General features: G+C 35.3%; 1 protein-coding gene across 6 annotated transcripts in view; it reads left to right on the plus strand.

Moving 5' to 3' along the window:
- Positions 1-22,300, plus strand: part of DMD (dystrophin) — a 972,793-nt gene that overhangs the window by 644,959 nt on the left and 305,534 nt on the right. For all 6 annotated transcript variants that reach the window (XM_084201221.1, XM_084201219.1, XM_084201223.1 and 3 more), the window contains one exon: positions 3,938-4,173. In XM_084201221.1, coding sequence (XP_084057347.1) covers positions 3,938-4,173 — 236 coding nt within the window. The remainder of the gene's footprint in view (positions 1-3,937; positions 4,174-22,300) is intronic.

A 22,300-nucleotide genomic window follows, 5' to 3' on the forward strand; every position in this document is an offset into this window, starting at 1 on the left:
TCATTTATCACTGGAACAAGTCTAAATAAATCAGTCTCAGAACTGTCTTTCCCGATCTCTCTCCAAGAAGTCTGCTTGGATTTTAAGGATAGGATTGTGGATGCTCTAACTCTGTGGAAAACTGGTTGCAATGCCACAGCACAAGGGGAAACAAAAAAAAATTGAAGATGTATTTTAATACCTGACAGAATTTCACCTGTGTGGTGTTGTGGAGCTTTGCTGTCCCAAGTCAAGCTCCCAAGAATAAAGTGGTGGTAAAATGACACAGAGATTTCCCATGAATAAGCCAAACCTGCCTGGTGTGCAATGTGGCACCCAGTGAACTGCTCTTCTGCCCACAGAGGGAATACTCACTTGTTCTGCCACTAAAGAAGTCAGGGTTGCCTGTGTTGAAATAACAAATTGACTGAGTGATGTTGTCTGAGTGTATAGCACAGGGTACAGGTATTCTTTCTCTGCTTGCTCAGAATGAGTAAAATGCTGCTGAGTTTTCTTGACTAAAACAAGCAGGAAGTTTAGTGGGTGTATTTTACTGCTGTTCATTGCATGAAGGATTTAAGGCTGGAGTCTCCTTTAATTGGTGCTGCTCACAATGGAACTAAAAACCCAGGCTAGACCTGTAAATTGAATTAAAATGTACATCCAGTTACTCTGCTTTTTTGTCAAAAAGCTTTGACCTAGTAGATGTAGTTATCTTACATGGTTACAGGTTAACCAGCACTAAAAGCAGTCAGAAGGATTGTTAGGAAAGTCCCTGTGAACTGAGGCAGTCCTGCTTAAAGACTGTGGCTTGAAAGAGGGTGTTTGAAGGGCTTTGAAGCTTTTGAAAGCATTGTCATTCTTCCTGTCCTGTTCCTGTTCAGTACCTAAATAAGGAGTTTTATTTGTTTTATCTTGTCAGTTTGACCCTCTCTTGAAACACAAGACTGAAATAAGCAGAGTAAAAAGGGGGGGGAAATTCTTTCCTTGCAATTGGCTTCATTCTGCTTTATTTGAGTTTGCATTCAAAACCTGAATTTCAATCTCATGTCACATTCCAATTATTCTAACTCTTCAAGTTTAACATTACAGATGAATTTTAAGGTGAAAAAAATATGAATATACTCTCAATTTCATTAGTGTATTTCAAAGTTCAAGAACAAGTTGAAAATCACACCTATTATTCTGTGTTATATTTTTCTTCCAGTATTGTTCTGTGTTAAAGAGCACAATGTAGTAATGAGAAATCACCTTAAACATTTTATATTTTTGTGATTTAATGTCTTAATTTCTAATTTTCCTTTTGGTTTTCCTGCTTATCGTATCAGTAAACCATTATATCTTTTAAATAAATGGAAAGATGAAGTCCTTTATTTTTTTATGACATGTCTCATTAGGATTGAATTTATTACTCAGATATTTGAAAAAATATTATTCAAGTTTTGCATCTATAAATTAATTGTCCTGAGAAAAATCTAAAAACAAACTAAAAATAAAAAGACCCTACCAAAACCAAAAGCAAAAAATTGTCCCCTTTGTGTCACAGAAACTGTCAGTGCAGTTCTGGATAATTTTTTTCAAAATGAGATCTTTTGCTACATATTGTTGATAATGTTGATTTATATTTGTCTATTTTTTTAATACAGTTCTGTTAAATGAACTGTGTCATATCTTTGCATGCATAAACAAAGAAATAAAAGGGATAGTTACTGTTCTAAGTGACATTTTTGTTCTGAGAGGAGATCAACTATACAAACACTTTCTAAAGGTAATTTTTATAAATAATTTGAATATTCTAACGGTCAGTCAAACTGGAACAGATTATTGCCATCCTTAGAAGTAGATGGTAGATAGTGGTGGATCTTGACGTTTTTAGAGAAGATATTTTATGCTGGACTGTTGCACTTCTCCTAATACCTTATAATCTTTTTTGTAATATTTGAAGTTTTTTGATGCAAAAGAACTACATCAGGAAAAAAACCACAAAAATAATTAAACAAAAACACACAAAAACCCGCCCAATGGATTTAAAAAAACCCCAAAACCAATAGGCCAAAATCCAGATCAGTAAACCTATAAACATTAGAGGGTTAGAAACACCCTTTTCTGAAATGGCTGCCACTGGGGGAAAAATAAATAAACAGATATTAAATGGTGAACTTGTGATTGTGTACTCAGGTCAAAATATGTGAGATGCAAAGAGGTGCCAAAGTCTACTGATGGATGTCCCAGTTTAGAAAATTGTTCTTCAATTTACCTTAATACTGATGAGGACAAAAATTTCCTCTGAGATCAGACAACTTCTGTTTAACCTATGTGAATGCCAATTTAGGCAACTGTTTTCCTGTTGTCTAAAAATCTCTGAAGTTACAGAGGAAATATGAGACCTTGGCTTTATGGAAAAATTGTTGAACCCTGACTTACTACCTGGGTTTTCATGTTTCAAACAGACTTTGCTGCAAAGGCATAAATGTCAATGAAAAACCATTTGAATCTCAAAAGTCATAGCAAAAAAAAAAAAAAAAAAAAAACCAAAACAAAAAAACTTAATGTGCATGGAGTCACACTGTTTTGGTGTTTTGGTTTGCTTTTGTTGAAGACAAGCTATCTCACAGGAAGAGGGCAGGAAACTGATTTTCTCTACTCTGTAGGAGGGCTGAGAAAAATGCAAAAACCCTCATTTTAGTCCTTTAGAAAATACTATTTGCAGGTTCAATGCTAGAAAATGTAGAACACACTCCACAGAGCTTTTATTTCAGCATTCCTGGTTTACTTATTGCTGTTTCAACAGCTGATTTAGATAGAGATTCTGAAGTGCAGGTACTTAGTTTCTTTTCTAAACTGTGGAACCTCAGTGAAGCAATGATGTGTTCTTCTGTTTTCTCTGTTTTAGTTTTTCTTCTTTGATTGATCTTTTAAAAAAATGAGGAAAAAATATAATTGAGTGTAGCCTCATCTGCAATAATACCTGCACAAGGGATTGCTTTTACACCATTAACTGAAGGTCAAAAATAGCCCAACAGTTCATAGCCATCTCTTTGTAAATAGCAAAAATCAAGGAGAAAAGACCAGTCTTGTACTTCTGAATGACTTTATGTTCCAAACTTCTCTGTCCAATGGTGTGTGTCTGTGGCACCTCTCCTCATTTTTTCTGCAGAGACAGCAACGGTGCTTCAGTCTTGGATGAATTCCATTCCATTCCAAGCAATGAATAATTTACAGATTATTTAAAACCTATAGCTAATAAATCAGGAAAAGACACTAAGAAGAAGATGTGTCTGTTTTCCTCCAAAAGAAAGGAAAAAAAAAAATCCACACATATCCAAATAATAGCACATAATATTTTGAAGTTATGCGGTGGAAAAGTAAACAACTAATCAAGGCTGAATTTCTCATTGTATAAACTTCCATACTGGTCACAGAGCCTATGGGAAACACTTGGTGATTACAGTAAGTGAGAAGATTTTTGGTCAGACGATTTCACAGCTACAGAATGACTTGGACACAGTGAATGAAACTTGTTTCTAAATACACGGTCATGCTATGATGTGTAGCATAGTCCAATCAACATTTTTCAATCTGTCTTCTGGTATAGACAGATTTGACCACTACTAGATTTTTGGAAAATTGCTCATGCTTCAATGACCTCTAGTGAGGGGTTCTTCTTACACTGTGAATTTTGGTAGTGTTACTAGGTCCAGCTGATCTTCTAAGGATGGAATTAGAATATGCTGATAATACTGGATCTTAGCAGATATGATATTAGAACTATTGAGGAAAAAATGAACGAATATTTTCTTTTAGTTTTGATTTTCATATTTTCAGTAGAGATAATATTGAGAAATAGGCTTATTCCTGTCTTAGCCTTTCTATGGCATAAATTTTGAAATACTGAGATAAACATTTATCATAATTCATTTATTCAGTAACTTAAGCTTTTTTCTTTTTTTTTTTTCAGTAACTCCTGGTGAAACTGTTGCTGTGGATACACAAACCAGGGTAACCAAGGAAACCACCACCTTCAAACCAGAAATGCCATCTTCTGTGCTTTTGGAGGTTCCAGCCTTGGCTGACTTCAATAAGGCATGGGCAGAACTCACTGACTGGCTTTCTCGACTGGATCGAGAGATAAAATCTCAGAGAGTGAAAGTAGGTGATCTTGATGACATCAACGACATGATCATCAAACAAAAGGTATGAGAAACACTGATTTTTCAAGTTGAAAGCCTCGTGATCTTTGTTCTATATTAAATCCTTTCCACAAGGAACACAGGAGAGATGATAGGCTGCAATACATGTAGTTGTCACTTCAGCTCCTTTATCCCATGAACACAATTATTGAATGAAATGTTTAGATAATTAATTGAGGAGAAAAGGAAAAGTATTTACTATTTTCTCTGGTATTTGAAGCAGATCTCTCTATGTTTCTGTTGCTTGTGCTGTAAGAGTATGCAAGCCAATGGCAGAAATATAAACTTCATGAGAATAAAAGAAATTGCATAGTAATCTCCAGGTTTCCAGGAAGAAGACGACCCTGTTTCACACCTTTTCTTATGTTACTTCTTAATAACTTTCTGGGAGCCTTAATGCTGCTGCTCTCGGTTTATCAAAGGCTCCTCAGTTGTCTTAACAAAAAGAGCAGCTCATTAATGAAAGTGTTTTGTCAGCAAAACTGCATCACTGCATCACTTACCTTTGAAAACACAGAAAAATAAGGAAAAGCATGTTTTAGGAGAAAAATGGCTAAATTTTAGCTACTCAGTAGCAATAAAAGTAGTTTTGTATTATACAGCTCTAAAGTAATTACCTGCTTTCTAGATTTAGCATTGTTCAATATAAAAGATTTGCCTTGCCTGCACAAAACTTTTCAGTGCTAAATTTCCATTCAGTTCAGTTCTAAACTGAGTTTAGGATTCCCAATTATAGGATTCTGTTGTTTTTTCTCATCATCTTCCTCCTCATAAAAAAAAAATCTGATTTATTTTAGGATGATATTGACATTCTTCTCTTTGCGTAAACTAGAAATAGAAGGAGAAAAAAACGTATACATTTTATTGAGACTCTGTACTGAGACATTTTAAAGAAAATATGCTGATGTCACATGGGATTAATTTTGATTGTTTTCTTATATTTCCTTTTCCCCCCAGTGCTTTAAACTATTTTTGAGAAATTTGGCTGGCTTTACCTTCTGTATGATGAACATGTTAGTTTTATCTTGATTAATGATGATTATATTTGCTAAGTAGAATTACATACTGCTTCATTAATTAAAATATCCTTAAAACAGAATGGATACAAGTGATAATTTCAATGCCATCTGCACAGGGCATTAGGTTAAAATAGTTGTTATGTCATTTGGAAAGGTTGATGGTAAAGGAAGACTTGTTTACACTTTATCTTTAAGTGTTTTTCTGAATAATTTTTGTTTTAAAATTTTATATTGTCAAATACTTGGTTCAGCAATATTCAGTTTTCTTACTTATACCTCACTTTAGCATATTATTCTGGCAGGCAAAACCCGTAGTTTGCTTTCTTCTGCAGATGAGTTTTACTTAAATATGAGATCAAATTATTAACTCTTCAGATTTTCAGTTAATATTATGTATGTTTTAAAATTAACTGCTTTGAATTTGCATTTTATCTTAGTTCAGGGCTAAAATATTTTAACACTACTGCAGTCTGTTCCTGGCTGGGTAGCCCTGTCTCTTTTTTTGATACCATGCTGTGCTGGTAACAAAACCAGCAGGAAAACTCTTTTTTGTCATGCTTACCTCTCTAATTGGCTGTGCAACAGAATGTGACATTTAATATATTCTCTGATGAAATGGAAGAACCAATGTCTATATATAGACTGCAGTTCTGTTAGCTGTCTCCCTCTTCTCTAATGATCATTTTAATATCGCTTAATACATGGAAATGAATGCCATGAAATATTTCATTCTTCTTGTAAATCTATCGCTGGATTATTAAGTGAGATTAGCACAGAAAATTTTCAAAACTGACAAAGAATTTTTAGGTTTCTCAAAGAAAAACCCCAAAAAAACCCTACCCTGCTTTGTAATGTGTGGAGTGTCTGCAGCAGCCTGTGAGCTGATGAAGTTGGACGTGTGGGTACTTGACTAATCGGAAAAGTCACGCCAGATATGATCTAAGTTGGAAATCCAAAAGTAGTGCTTACCTCCCCTGATCTGTACATTCCATAGAAGATTATAGGGATATTTTTCCTCTGGTTGTAATTTAAAAGTCATTGAAAGTCACCACACTGCGTCGTGGTTTATTTGGAGAGTTTATTGCATCTTTACAGGTACCTCAGTAAGATTTAATGAAAGTTCCATCCTTGTAGATTGACCTATTTTTTTTTTTAAGTCAGTTCTTAGACTTTAGGTGTAAAATACCATCTAAACAAAGCCAAATACTTCCCTTATAAAAATGCATCATTACAGAGATAAATGCTTAAAGAAAGCTGTTTCACTATAAAACATCTCTAGCTGCTCACCCAGAATTTAGAATGCCTCAAACAACTCATCCTGGTTTTGTGTTACCAAACCTTTACTGGCTTTGGGTTTTGTTTCCATTTCATATTTCATTCAAAGCAGAGAGCCACATTTGTAACAGTAAATTGCAATATCAGAGCAAACATTTTAAAAGCAAAGAAATCCTATATCCTGGCAGTGTATGTAACAGGCTGTTTTCCAAATCACCCAGGTAAAAATAAGTGACCTTAGGCTGTCCTTTCTTTCACAGCAGCATGCAATGTTGTTGAAGCTCCATCTCTGAGGGCATTTTGGTTAAGTTCACTTCAATCTGATTGTATAAAGGATCACAGCCACTAATTTCCCATATTTTTCCTCCATAAAAGTTTAAGACATCATTAGCCCTCACTTGAACTTTGCTTGGAGCTGATCTCAGTGAATTGGCACTCTTGTGTGAATAACACATACACGGGTTAATTATAGGACAATAAAACCCAAAAAAGACAACTATTTTAAAAAGGGGCTTTTTTTAGTGGCAGCTTCCCCTTAATGAAAGAAAAAATACAAATTAAATTCTCCTAAGTGGTGCACTTAATATATAGTAAAAGTATTGTACTAAATGAGTAGCATAATGACTCCTCATTTCTAATATCTATAGTTAATATTTCAGTCAAATGAGGGGCATATTTCAAACAAATGCATTACATATTTTAGTCATCTATGATTGTGTATGTCTTGTTAAACTCTGTATAATTAAACTAAAAGATACTAAAAAGTGTGTAGTAAAGATATTTAATACTAGCATTAGTGTCATCTGTGTTTTCATTAAAGGAAAATTATTTTATTTTTCTGATCTGCTTGAAGAATAATGTTTTGTAGGATTTGATCCTTAAACAAAGAAATGTAGGCCAGCCTGACGAGAGACTCGTGTTGATTGTTTAGACAAGAAATAATGCAAATAAAGTTCATGGGAAAGTCCATGGCTGTATAATATGCCATGATGTAGGGAAGTGAGGGACACTACAAACTATGGTTTACCCAGTTGCTTCTATTGACTGTCCTTACTTCAAAGCAATCATCATGCTTTATACTTGAAGGTCAGGTGGGGGGCTCTTCATAAAGAGGAAATTGTGATGAATAGGACAGTAAACTCCATTTTGCTACATTTTGGAAAAATGGAACCCTTACTTAAGATGCCAACAAGCCTTTACCCAGAAACTCTGCTTTGGCATCATATTTTGAGAAAGGTTTGCAGCAGGAATAGATTTCTAATGAAAGTAGTGAATCATAGAGGCTGTGCAAAGCTTGAAGTTAATTAACAATGGTGTTCAAAGAGATCAGATTTAATCTCCTTAAATTTTGAATTCTGTCCATGGATTTTACCAAGGTGCTGTCCATCCAAATTTTTTGAAACATATGTAGTTGAAAGCATGGCTTTTTTATTGCACTGAATGAACATAGATTTTAATTAGTAAAAGGTATTATAATAAGTATTATATGAATGGGACTACAATTCTCTATGACTGCTTTATTCATTGATTCTATGAGTTGAATAGGTTGAATCTTCACTTCTAGGTGCAGTAGAGGGGACTCATCTGAAAAAAAAGTATTTATGTAGAATGAGACTAACCTAGTTACTGAGACTTTTAAGCAAAGAAGGGGAAAAGATACTTTCAGGATGGATGATTTGTGTCATGCAAGAGCAGTCATCCAAAGACATGTAGAGAATTTATTTCTGTCTAATTAAGTTGTCACTATTCAAAAAAAGGTGGGTTTGATCACCTGTCAGTTGGAGAAGTAAACAAAACTAGAATGAGGAAATGTTTTCACTTTTAATTGTAATTTATTTTTCTATAGTTGAGAGTCTTTTCCAGATGATGGATAGTAAAATAACAGTTAAGGAAAAATATTTGTTTATAAACTGCAGAAAAAAGGAGTGGGCTTAACTTACATTCCTCTTGTCTGAGTATTTTTTATCTATCCTTTCTCATGGTTACATATCATGCATTTTACTATACAACTTAAATGTGCATTTTCATGTGCAACCTTACAATTAATATCAACATAGATCAGAAGTTTTCTGTCCAAATGGTGTTTCACTATCCATTTTTGTGGAAATCTAAATATAGTTTTCCAGACTTATATCCTGTTATTACAGAAGCAACTGTAAGTTCCAAATTAAAATTTGCAGTTCTGCATTACTGGGTGTGAATCAGTGTACTCTAGATGTGCCTGTGTTGAATGAGAAGTTGTAGTTACAGACAGAGCCTTTTGCTATGTCCATACAGCTTATGAAGTGTGAGCTGTAGGCAAGGTGGAGTCTTCACCCTTTTGGCTGGTGTACTTTAAGGTCCACAGAGTTTTGCAGAAGTTTCATTTTAGTGACAAATGCATGAAAAGATCCATGCATCCTCAGATAATGTACCGTAAAAGACCATAACAGAAGATTTTACACTTGGATCTGAACATTTCCAGTTCCTGTGATGTGCTTAAAGGGAAAATTTTGCTAGTCCAGAATCCAAGTGTGGTGCCAGTAAGTTGGGAATTTACATTCACACTTTCTGAATCAAGCTTCAAGAGCATATTTGCCCTATCCCCCGCTCTCTGCTGTCATGGTGCTTTGAGGGTTGTTTTCAAATCTTGTAGGATCTTCTTTCTTCATATGAATACACAACTGCAGACATTCCCTGTGTCACTGTTGGACCAGGATAAACTATCCTGGTAAAGCAGGGCTGGAGCTGAAACTGATTCTGCAGCATGTTGGATGGTTCACTGGCATTTTTGTGCATCCTCTCTGATACCATAACCCTTAGATTACTTTATGGGTTAAAGGTTGTGCAAAACCTCACTTGCCTCGATGAAATTCACCGTGGGGTACAACTGCTCAGGAAACACTATCATTATTTTATGTGAATTTCAGAGTGTTATTGTTGTTGTATTTAATATGGGATATCTAGTGGAATTCTTATTTTAAGCTGTCATGCTGTTAGACTTCTGAAATTACTTCTAATTTACAAAAGTACTGGAAATCTGGTTTTGGTTTTGGAAATGAATAAAAAAGCTAATAAATGAACAGATTTCTAAATATATTAATTTATGAATTTAAAATTACAAGATTTGTGGTCCTGAAAGGCTTTTGCTTTTTTGCAGAATAGAGGAAAATGAAAGCCTTCCAGTTTCTTTCTAAAGGTTCAAAAATGCAGTAGGATGCTCTAGAGGGCATGGAAATCTCAGTCTTTAAAGGGAAAGGGAAGAAAAAAAGATCTATTAGTTGGAAAATTGGACCTCAAGGGATATAGAATATGTGTCAGGAGACTGGTTTTTTAATACTTTGTTTAACAAAAAGACAGCTGATATTTTAACTAGCTCGGCCAGCTCATTACTGTGTGTTACAGAGTGTATTTGTTTTCTGTAACAGTAAAAAAAATGTCTAAATACTGTCTTTTGGAGTGTGATTAACAGCTATTTCTTTATTTCTCTATTATGTTAATTACTAGAACATGCATAAAAGTTGTACCTCTAAGGATCTGATTCTAAACTCATTGAAGTAAAAGAGTTACTTTCATCATTTTTCAATTAGTTTTTGGTCAGGCTGCAGATCACCATCGAAACAAAAAACAATATAACAGTTGTGCCTAAAGATAACATTACTCTTTTTAGTTTATTGACCTATTTTGAAATAATTTGAGGGATTTTTTTTTTTCAATTCTGGACAAAGATAGATTATCATGATGAATACAACTGGCATCTTCTTCAGCAGGGAAAGGATAAGAGTGTAGCAACTCAGTTTTGTTTACATCAATATGCCGAGTATTAGAAGTATCAACTTTTCATTAGTGCTGCATTTTTTCATTAGCAATTTTCTTTTAAAATTTCTGAGTCTGACCTGTGTTATAAGTATAAATGACCTATTCCATCAACACTGGAATTTACATGATCTAATTTTTTTAATCCAAATCATACTTTGATTTTGTGCTTTCATTCCACCAGTAGGTGCAGCTCAGAGACCCTGCAGCTCGAGCTCCTCTACAAATGCACCATGGAAATTGCATGCCATGGGGATGGAAAGGCTTTTACAGCTGTGGGCTGTCCACAGGGATACGGGAAATCCTGCTGTGCTGGAAAGTGTAAAAACCCCCCAAACCCTCATGAGTTCTCTGTGTGCCCAGCCAGCATAAAAATGCCTAACTAGATTCTGGGCTCAATTTACAAGGGCCCTCACCAACATGCTGAGGGAAGGGATCATCCCTCTTTAATCAACCTGTGGGAAGCATCCGGAGTTGTGTGTCTGGTTTGGGCTGCCCAGTGTGCAGGAAAGACATGCAGGGAGTCCAGTGAAGAGCCAGCAATGTGGTCAGGGGCAGGAGAGCACTTGATAAATGAGGAGGGGCTGGACTGGGCTTGCTCAGCCTGGACAGAGCTCAGAAGGCACCTGCTTGCTCTCTGCAGCCATGAGATGGGAGTCTGCAGAGAAGATAGAGCCAGACTCTTCTCAAAGGTTCCCAGCAGAAGGATGAGAGTCAACAGACGCATGCTGCAGCAAAAGGAATTCTGATGAACTATTACAAGGAAAAATGTGCATGATGAACATAATGAAACATTGGAACAAGCTGTCCAGGGATGTCAAGGATTCTCCATCCTTGGAGATATTAATCACAAAGCTGCATAGAGCCTTGTGTGACTTCTTGATGTGACTCCAAATTTGGTCACATCTGAGCAGTAGCTGAGCAAGATGGTCTGCTGAGGTGACTTACAAGAAAAATTATTCTGTCATTATATAAAAATACTATTCTCAAATATGGATTCTGTGTCCTATACCTTGTCAGTGAAACATGCTTTAAATGAAGGAAATAATGGCTTTATTTCCTGCTTTGTAACCCTCCCACCTCAGCTGTGATTTGCTTTAAGGACTGGAGAAGTCCTGTTAAAATTCAGACACTTTTTTTTTTAGTTCTAAATAGTTGTGAGGATCTGCTAAGACACACAAATTTTAGGGGGCTTTAGTTTTGTACCAATATTGATAAATATTATTAGAAGTAGTAACAAGAAAATATAAGAGTGGCCTTGGTTTTATTCCAAAATTGTGGGAAATATAAAAGCAGCTTGTTTCTAAATAATGATGCAATGTATAAAATTCTAATCTAGTCGGAATCATAAAACGCAAATTAAAACTAGGGGGAACAATTGTATATTTGCTCATTTAATGTGTGAGGAGATAGTGCTCCTCTTCAAGAAATCAGTTTTCTTCTGTAAGAAAATAAAAACACCAAATCCCAGCAGACCTCCCTAATGAGGCTGATCTTGAAACACAGTTCTTTTATGTGGAAAAGAAAATGACCCCAGAATTTAAACCAAAAAAATCAGTGATCTTGAAATCTGCCCTATTGGTTTCCCAGCGTGCCAAGGGTATTCTGATACTTCTATAAACACATCCAAATAATGATATAGATTCGGGGTTTTGCTAGCAGATGGACAATTCCCTCCTGAGGCAGAACAGCCAGCAGAGTCATTATTATCCTTTTTCATGAAGGGATTGTTTATAAAATGTCACTAGCTTTTAAAAAATGCAGTATAAGCTTTATAATAAGTAGTTTCTAGTAACTTAGCTCCACTGCAGTAAGCACAATTCTTGGAATTCCGTTTTCTCTTTTCCCAGTAGAATTCTATAATAATTTTTTTGCACTTAGAGCAGCTCTCATGGAAAGTTCTCAGTTGATTTAAATGTACATATTGTTTTATAACACTCACATTAAGTAATAAAAACCACTCAAATAAGTACTTTACTCAAATGTAAGGAGACAAACATCTTAACTCACTCCAGTGCAATATTGAAATTTTTTTGCTAGGTAGAGCTGCAGGAAAAAAAAAATTAAAAACGCTGTAAGAGAGGTTTAAAGGCATGTTTTTATTCAGGAGCACCTAGATCTTGAAAAATATCCTCTATTCCCTAACCATTATACACCATTTTTTTTTTAATGTGCCCCATCACTAGCTGTGTGCTGTCTCTAGATTTAAGGTAAATAAACAGTAAGTTGCTTTGGTTCTGGGAAGGCAGTGAAATAGTGGGGGGTATATCTGCATCTTGTGAAGTTGACACCACGGGGGCAATTCAGGAGAAAGGAACACTGTGCTTGGAATTTGTTTCCCTTGCCCCACCTTCTTCACCTTTGTGGAACATGGCCTGTTTTCTGCTGCCTGGAGTCCCCTGTGGCTCATCTCTTCTTCAACATATTCTCCTTTTGTGTCTACTAAATGGAATTTTGTATGCAGAAGATGAAATGAAAATATCTGTTTTTGTCTAGCCCATCTAACATTTTTTAACGATGATCAACATGTAGAAGAAGCCTTAAATTCTAGCACTTCAAGACTCTCTTTTCCTTTCACTATTTGGGGATGGTGGGGTATAGGGTTTTATATTTATTTTTTCTTTTGTTTGATATAGATCAAATAGAAGTAGAATTTGTTTTCTTCAATATCCTTCATTACTGCAAAATTAAAATAAAGAAAAAATCATATTAGCCAACAGAAAATTTAGAGTGTAAATAGAATATTAATTTTTCAAGTTACAACTGCAATGAAATCCTAGAAAATGGCTGAATGCACATGCAGGTTAAAATACAAAAGTACTTGTCCTAAAAGCAATAGGACAGTCTTCCTCAAGAAAGAGACATCAAAGTATTTTTCTGAATTGAAACAGAGAATTCAGCTCTCCTTGTAATCAAGTGCTGAAGGAGTATTTAATTAAAAAAACCCTGGTTTTGTAGTAAGTGTGGGCTATTTCACATTACTCCAGGCTCTCATCTGTCTCTGTTGCCAGCTGATACAATAAGCAAGGTAACAAATCAATCTCAGAACTGTATTCTGTGCTTCTGTGGATGATTTTTCTTATTGAGCTAAAAGATCAATTTAACTGCTCACCATGGCACTCCTAATGGTCAGGTGCTTTCTGCCTGCAGGAAGGATTTTCTCCAGCCAAATATGAGATTCATATGTGAGATTTGGTCCCTTCAGCCAGTTCCCAAGTTCCTTTTTCATGCTTCTGATTTGTCAGATTCTCCAGATGAATTGTTAAATGTGGAATTCACCCTGGGTTTCATGCAGTGAGGTGAGGGGAATTGTTTCCTGGAATGGTTTCTTGCTCTCAAGACATGAGCTATAGATACCTACCTCCATTTGGTCTCACTCATCTCCACCCCTGTGGAGGAGCAGTTTTCTGCTGGAAAACATGGCAGAGCCAGAACATTCCACCAGGAATGAAGCAACTCAGTGATTGTCCCCAGCAGGATTCCTGGCACACCCCTGCAAACCAAGCACTTCCCCTGTAATGTGGAACAGCCAGTCCCTACCATGTGTTAACACAAATAAGCTTCTGGATATCCAGACCAAAGACACTGATTTTACTCCATTGGGACACTGAAAAACTCCCTGATTTGTCTCTCTTTCCTCTATCCATTTCTTTTTGTCACCCCTGAAGGTCACAGTCCAAGTTTTAGTTTAATTTGATTTTAGTATTAAAAATCCCAACCCCCCAAAACAAAACTACAAAAAAAAAAAAGTTCTAATATTAGCAATTAGTGAAAAGCTGTATTTTGATACTCAAAGTGGCTTCTTTTTGATGTTTTAACAGAACAGCTTGACACTTTGCTTCCGTGAGAAACAAAAAATTAGGATCAGCAGTTGTTTCTAATTAGAGGAGAAGCTGATTTTGATATTTAAAAAAAAAAATTGTTCTAAGGTAACACAAATACCCTGGTTTATTTTTTCTTCATGTTCAGAGAAATATCTGTTATGTTTTTTGACCAAAAAGCAAGGAAGTTAAAATGAAGGAAATAATAAGCAGAAGGTGAATTTAAGCATTTTCTTCTTTATGGGAAGAATTATGGTTTTTGGGCTATTGCAAGCTGCCAGTTATGTCTCACTGCCTTTGTCATGGAATCTTTTATTCAAACAGACAGTTTTAAAGGTGGCATGATGTGTGATGATATCTCAGGGTAAATGTCCAACCTTTTGACATATGTTTGACCATTTTCCTTTCTGGTATTTAATCAGTGTGTCTTAAATTCCTGCTGTGCATTGGGATCAACACTGATAACATTTTAAAATGCTATAATAAATCCTTCTACTCCTTCATATGAGGTCCATATGGCATAATATTTCTGATGAAAACTGGTATATGTGGCACACTCCTATAATGTCATTCAGATGTGGGATTCAGCTCTGACAGAGTGATTGTGTTTTGCAAAGAAATGATGGTGCATCAGCACACATCAAAACTATTAGCTTTTTTGCTGTTTGTGTGATTTTGGGTGGGACTTCCTCCCCACCTGGACCTGCCATGTGATAAAAAAACAAGGACATTGATGCTGGGGAACCACATTATATCTGTGCTCACTAGATGACATCTGTGAAAGCTTGGCATCAAAGTGCTGTGAGACAGTTGATAAAATCAACTCCCTCAGCCATTTGTATTTTGTATTCCTTGACTAATTTAGAGGCAAAAAAAAAAAAAAAGCAAATCCAGTATTTATTTACTAAAGAGGATTTCCTATGCACATTTTTTCAAGTCATGGGGAAGTTTTTTGGAGGCAGCAAAATCTGAATTGGGGCTGAGCACAGCCAAGTGGCCCTTCTGGTCAGTGGCTGTAATATGTATATCGGCCCTGATGTTATGAATCCAAAAATACCACCTCTGTGTTCCTGCACTAAATGTTCCAGAGCTACACAAAGCTGCAATGAAATCCACAACAGACATTGTTGATATGATTGATTTAGAGACAGAAGGGTCCACAGAAAAGAATGAGTGGTATTTTGTGCATTTAAATGATAGTACTGATAAGGTGCATGTGGATGAAAAAACTTTCAACCAGGTAATTTCAAGTAATTTCAACCAGGTAATTTCAGCTTGGATGAAAAAACTTTCAACCAAGTAATTTCAACCAGGATTTAGATCATTGTTTTGAGCTGAGCAAAAAAGGTGAAATTGTCTCACTTGTCTTGTGATTATGGTTAAGAGAAGACAAGAAAGATGGATTAAATGCAGGTGGAGAGGAAAGGGTAGGAAAACCAAGGTAATTGTTGAATTGGAAAAGTTTGCAAGACTCTTAGTTTGTCTTCTCTAAGACATAGTTGTATAAAGGTCTGTTTTGATGAAGTGCAAAAATTCAGGGAAGGAGAAATATTTGTAACGTAGAAATGCTCTTGTTTTTTATCTAGATTATTGTATGCAAATTTAATATCACCATATTTTCCTCCCCTATCTCCTCCTCTTCCTGCTAGACTGCAGAAATATTTAGGTTAAACATCACCTGCCTTCTGAGAAGGATATCATACAAGTATCTTTCTTTGACTCTTTTTAACCACATATGCTGAAATTAAGGAATATCTTTCATATTGAAACTTCTATTCAGTCATGTTAGCTCATTTTGTTTATTAGTTTCTATGTTATTATTTTTTCCCAATATTTCTTATCAAGGTGTGATTAATCTATTTTACTTAATTATGATAGGTTTTGTATGAATTTAATAATTTTTTATGCCTCAAATAATTAGAATGGTTTATACATAAGACAGAATTGTAAGTGGAATCTAAGGGAACTGTGCACATGACTTTTCATTTCCTTGGGTGCTCATTACCCAGTTCCTTTGAAATTCTTTCATTAGCCAATCTTAAAATCACAAATCTTAATTAAAATAACAGGACAGCCTTTGGAGACCTCTTAGCATAGAATACAAAGCATTTAGTTTTTATTATGAGAAAATTGGGACTTTTCCACTCTAGGGTTCACAGGAAATGTGTTCTCTTGACTTCATGTTTCATTGTATGCCCATTTCTGAATTCCATGGGATACATGATCATTGTTAGGCTTTGCTGTAGGGTTGATCTTCAGGGATCCTATTAAACAATATATAGGATAAATGATTCTTCATCCTTTTTTGAATGATAGGCAAATCACCATTTATATTATAATTTTGAACCATCTTTCCTTCTACTGCCATTGCATAATAAGACTTTTTCACTGTAATTATCGTTTTCAGCACAAAAACCATATAAATAGCAGATTATTTTTTTAGTACTATCTCAGAGAAGAATGAACAGCAGGACTCATTTCCAGTTCCCTGTACTTCAAAAGAATTGTAATGGATTATTAAAAATAATGTGAAAACAAGCACTTTTTCACAATACTCAACAGAAAATTATGTTCTTTTAGTGTTTTGCTACCGATGCCTCTCCTTGGAGACATTCTGACTTCATTTCAATCTGCCTCTGTAGTTTTTTTTCTTTCTTTTCCAAATTTATTTGAATTTTGCCTGTGAGGGATGCATGTTAGGAAGGTAACACAGCACAGAGGATGCCAGTCCCTGTAAGGGTTGACCATGACAAACAGTTCCTGGGCAGTATTCTGTCTGCTGGGGTTCCTCCCGTCTGCTGCTTGTCTGGGGTTCTGGGCAGGGAAAGAAAAGGAAAATCTAATTGGGAAGAGGTTCATTGAAACAATTCAGAAATAACTGTTAAGCAGCATAGAGGTTAAATGTTAAAATAGTTTTTAGTTCTAATTTTATGGTCTGCACTGAAGTTCTGGTAATGAGAGATGGAAATAGTTATACTATGACTTTATTTTCTCTGAACAATTTCTATTGTGTTTGATAAGAACTTCCATTTTTAGAGGCTTTCAGATGAAGTTAAGTGTCCACATCAATGTGGAAAGCTGTTTTTCATGACAAATTAATTGAGAAACGTAAGAGAGTTTTTTAACAGATTCAGCCACAATTCTGTTTGGCACATTACCAATGATCCAGGAAAATACTCTGTTACAATTCTGAAATACTCTGGTGTACTTTTTAATATTTCTCATTTCCATTTCTCTCAATTAAATTATTGCATCTGTCTTAAATATCTCTAAAAATACAGACATCTGTGGATGTCATTCCATTTGTGTTTGATGAGGACATCTAGGAGTGTGATCTTTTTCTAGACAGTAATTCTTAATGTTTAAACTTCATTTTCTTAATTTGGTATGATTTAATGCAAACTACTCAATTAACTAAAATAATGATGCAAAAAAAATCTGAAAACATTATTTTAAATTAAGATCTCCATAATAGAAGTCTGTTTGAATTTACACTCCTATGGGAGAGAACAGAGTAATATTTTGAAGCATATTGACTAAATTTCAATTTACAATTCGGAAAAAACTTAATACTTTGGAATTGTCCATGAAGATGTAGAAGAGCTTTTTTCCTTTTTTTTTCCTTTTTTTTCTTTTTCTTTTTTTTCTTTTTTTTTTTTTTTTTGTGTTATTTTAATAAGTGAATGGAAGAGACAGGACTGTGTGTACAGGAGAAGGAGGGGAGGGGAGGAGGGAGGATGTTAAAAAGGTGTTCCCAGATATTTTTGTCCACTCTTACAGAGTGTGTGTTGCTGACCATAATATGTATAAAAAAGAAAGAAAGTATATTCCTCAGAACAAACTTGAAATTTCACTGGTTCATATACCCACTGCCTCTGAAAAATTAGGTTTATAATGTGTAACAAATCACACATCAAATTACATCACCCAGATGCAGAGATTTTTATTATCCTTGCCATCCTTTCTGCCTAATTCTCATCTACCATTGATACCTGTCAATAATCTGTGGACACTTTTTAAATGAGTTCTTCAGGAAGAAGCTTGCACACTGTGCAGGGCAGGGATCCCATCTTTATACCCTTTAAATATTTAGATACTGTAGATTCTATTATAGAAAACCCAACATGCCTAACATGCATTAATTGTTTTGATCATATTTTAGCCACAATAAAAATTCCTGGCATATCTCACTGAGTTATGAAAAAATAATTTGTAATTCTTATTCATAGACACAAAATTGGGGCAGATCATAGCAAAAATTATTGTTTGTTTCCTGCTACTGAAATGTTAGATGGGTTATCTCAGACTTCCAGACCATTTGGCCATCAGAGAGCAGACTGTTATCTGTTCTGACATTAATCTACTTGCAATGGCTACTTTGGTGCACAGTTTCAAAATGACAACATGCACAATGTATCATAATTATGTCCCTTTCAGGAATAACATTTGCAGAAAGGTTTCTTGAATGTAATAAAGTGTCTCTGCATCTGTGGGAGCTAAAAATAGCCTTTTTAAAGATGTGGTTGCAAGGGATGTTTCCCAAATTATTTCATGGGGTTCACAATATGTTTTTAGGGGTGATAAAATGCAGAATTATATGTATGCATAATAGGCAGGCAACATTCAGTGCAAATTCAATCAAGAATGAAATGCTATTACATGCAAACACCTCCTGGGCTTGTGCAGAGGTAATGGAGCATATGAAATAGATAAAGTGACAGCCAAGAGAGGAAGAAGATATGTGACTTTCCCTACAACTTTGTTTAATAAAGCTTTCAACATACATTGTGGATATAATACGTTGTTTTGTCTCCATCCAAATCACCTTAGTTTTTATTCCATGCATTTTGTAGACTGTAATTTGGTGATAATGGCTTCTTTGCACAGCTCAGGAGGGGTGAACAGGAATAACAAAGTCTGTTAATAAGAGAATGTGCATGTCCTTCCCAATATAGAGATCTTAGTTTGAGTGGGTCAGGAAGAAAGCAATGTTTTGCTTGTAAGAAATATCACTAAGCATTCAGTATTGAATATTTAGGGAGAGTACAGATGAGAAGGCTGATTATAAAGCCAGTCTGTGTGAGAGCCAGGTGAAAAGAGTTACTATTTTCAGCATTTCCTTACTTGTTACATGCTTATTTCTTCTGTGAAACATGCTTTATGAAATCTGTAGTCCTTGAAGTTTGCCTTGTGCAGTATCAGTGATTTTGATTCAGTGGGTTGGGGCTATGTTGTAAAGTTCCAAGCCACAGTGCCTGAGTGAGGAGCAGATTTGCATTGCTCTGCCTGAGAAGGGCTGCAACTACAACATGGGTCAAGGATTCAGGACGTGGTCTCCTTTCCCCCTTGTTGTAGTTGGGAGCAATCTCTTCAGACATGAGGAATTTATGCCCTTTTACTCCCTAAAGGGAGATGCAGTGGGATTCTCAGATGAACTGTTCATGTTGTCTCAATCTTGCCAACATTTTCAGACTTTCTCATTTCAGTGGAAATTTGTGATGACTAAATAATTGGAATATGATACAGTCATGGAAAGCATTTTAATATGCATTGTGTTTACTATTTTTTTTTTTATTTCCTTGATTTATCTGAAAAGTGTTTGGAGACTCCTCTTAGCAGCAGCTAGAAAATATGTATTAGTAATATAAATAATGTATTATGCCAACATAGTAACAAATCAAACTCTTCCTGTTTACTACTAAAAGAAGATTTATTTATAACACTACAGATTTCCCTATAATTTGGAAAAAAAAAAAAAAAGAAAAGAAAAATCTTGCAGAGGATTTGGCATAAATTTGAATGAGGACAGCATTGCTCTTAATAAATATTTTGCATCTCACATAGCTCTCTATTTGCAATAGATGTTTCAGTATTTTAGGTTACAGAATTTGTATCTTATGGAGCTGTAACAGATAGGTTTTAAATGGGACTAAAAGAGGATTTTATCACACTTGAGAGCATAATGCTTTACTGAGTGAAACCATCATTCTTCTGTCTAACCCAGGAAAATGTCTCTGCTGGTACAGGGAGAATGTGTCAGCCTGGCTGCCTTCTCCTGAATGTTACCTTGTACTGCCCCACCCACAGCATACACAGCTGTATTTGGGGTTGGGACATCAGGAGCCCTTGTAGCATCTGTTCTTCAGCTTATTGTTCATGAAGTTGCCTCATTCCTCTCTGAAACTGCTGATTCTTTTGGCCCTCATGATAACCTGTGAGCAAGCTCTATATAGCCAGTACCTGCTGTGAAAATAAATACTTTTTTTGTTTTCTATTTGAAAACACAACAACGGTGCATACTCCTGCCCACTGTCTTTTGTCTTTAAATGAAATACACATTTAGGAGTGAAATTTTCATTTTATATAACATCATCAGGTTTCCTAAAACTTTTTCCAGAAAGATTTTATTAAAAAAAACCTCTACATATGGTTTATATCTTTAAAGAAGCCCAGGAATTTCTTTTACAAAAAGCTATGGCAGCTGTGGGACACCAGTTTCAAATCCTGGTGCTGGAGCTGTAGGATTGAAGCTGTGCACTATGGTCACAACTCCTGCCCTTGCAGCCTCTCAGATTTCCGTCCTCACAGGCAGGTTGTATCACTCCTGATTACAGACCCATCTTATTCTTCAGGCCTGGAATATAATTTCTGGGTTATATTTTAGATTAGGTAATCTATCTTGTCTTATTTTGAAGGACTTTTTGGGGTATAACAGGATTCCAACACCAACACAATCTTTCTTTCCTGTATTATTTGCATCTGTATGTTACAGTACACACTTTACTATTATTCTGTCACCAAACTTCTGAGAAATTATGTCAGCTAAAGTAAAACAAGCTCCTCATGTCTTAGCTAAGAAATTGAGGCCAGCATTTTAACAGAATTAAAAATAAAGAAAATTAAGTGCTAGCCTGCCATTTTGCAATGTCATTCCATAAAAAAATATCATACTACAAAGAAACTACAATGGAAAAGATAGGCCAATTTTAATATCTGAGATAACTTTGAGGAAGAAATAATTTAATCATTGTTCTTATTATTGTCAGTCTTATTTTAGACAGTCTCCAGGTACTGCTTCCCATCCTTCCCATTCTTTCTTCATTGTTATCAAGTAATCAAATTAAAAGCTGAAAGAATATTAGCTCTAAGAAATGTAGATGACCATGTTTTTATTCATTTAAAGTTCTATGGAAAATGAGGGTATAAATTAGCAAGGGGTTCTATTTATTCTCTGGTTTTGCTGGTTTTGTAGTTGGCTTTTTTTTTTTTTTTCACAAAGGAATGGTAAGTATACTAAAAAGGTCTTAAAGGAGATTTGGAATTCTTTGCAGTCCAGATTTTTGTGTCAGGCAGGATCAACTAGACAGATAATTTCTGACCAGTTTCTGTCTAACCTGCTCCATAAGATTTTTTGTTCTCTGTATCTTTGCAGATTTTTTTTCTCACCACTTAGCAATCCTTGGCAGTCAAAAGATGTTTGTTTCCAACCTTAATGTCCCCTGCTTCAATTTAAGATAATTATGTGACCACAATGAAAATTGAGAACAGTTTACTCTCTCTCAGCAATAACCTCATATACTTGAAGGGTGGTACTTCAGTTAAATTTTCTCTAGACTAAACTAATCCTGCTCCTTAAAACCTCTACCCTTGTTTCTAGATTAGTGACCATCTGTCCAGTCATTTGCAACCTATTCCCATACTAATCCAGTTTTCCAGCTAGTCATTTTAATGCCTTGGACTTACTAATTCTCAGGTTATTTTCTGATTGTGAGAAGAGAAATACAATTGAAAACATTCTTGCTGCTGGTTGGTTTTTGCATCATTGCGAATATAAAAAATCTTTGTTCCATCAACCAATAATAGTGATTCATATCAGACAGGACAAGTCTATGTGTAGATTCATTTGATTGTTCTTTTCTATATAATGTATTCAAGTTATGGAGGTTTTTTCCCATCAGTTTCATTTACATTCAAATTTCCTGCTTGTGTTCACATCACATAGGCAGTATTGGAAGCCTTGCTATGGGCACAACTTCTGCCTATGGTTCACTATTGATAAATCATACAGCTCTGGATGAAGAGAAATGCAGTTGCCCTCTTATTATTTACTCTTGATAAATGGTTGGCTGCATTACTTGCTACTGTTTTTCCTTCTCAAAGGTTGCTTAATCATATGTTCTAAAATGAGCTAGGAATAATTCACCTAGAATTTCCTGGGTAG

This window comes from Fringilla coelebs, assembly GCF_963513975.1.
Source record: "Fringilla coelebs genome assembly, chromosome: 2".
Classification (NCBI taxonomy): domain Eukaryota; kingdom Metazoa; phylum Chordata; class Aves; order Passeriformes; family Fringillidae; genus Fringilla; species Fringilla coelebs.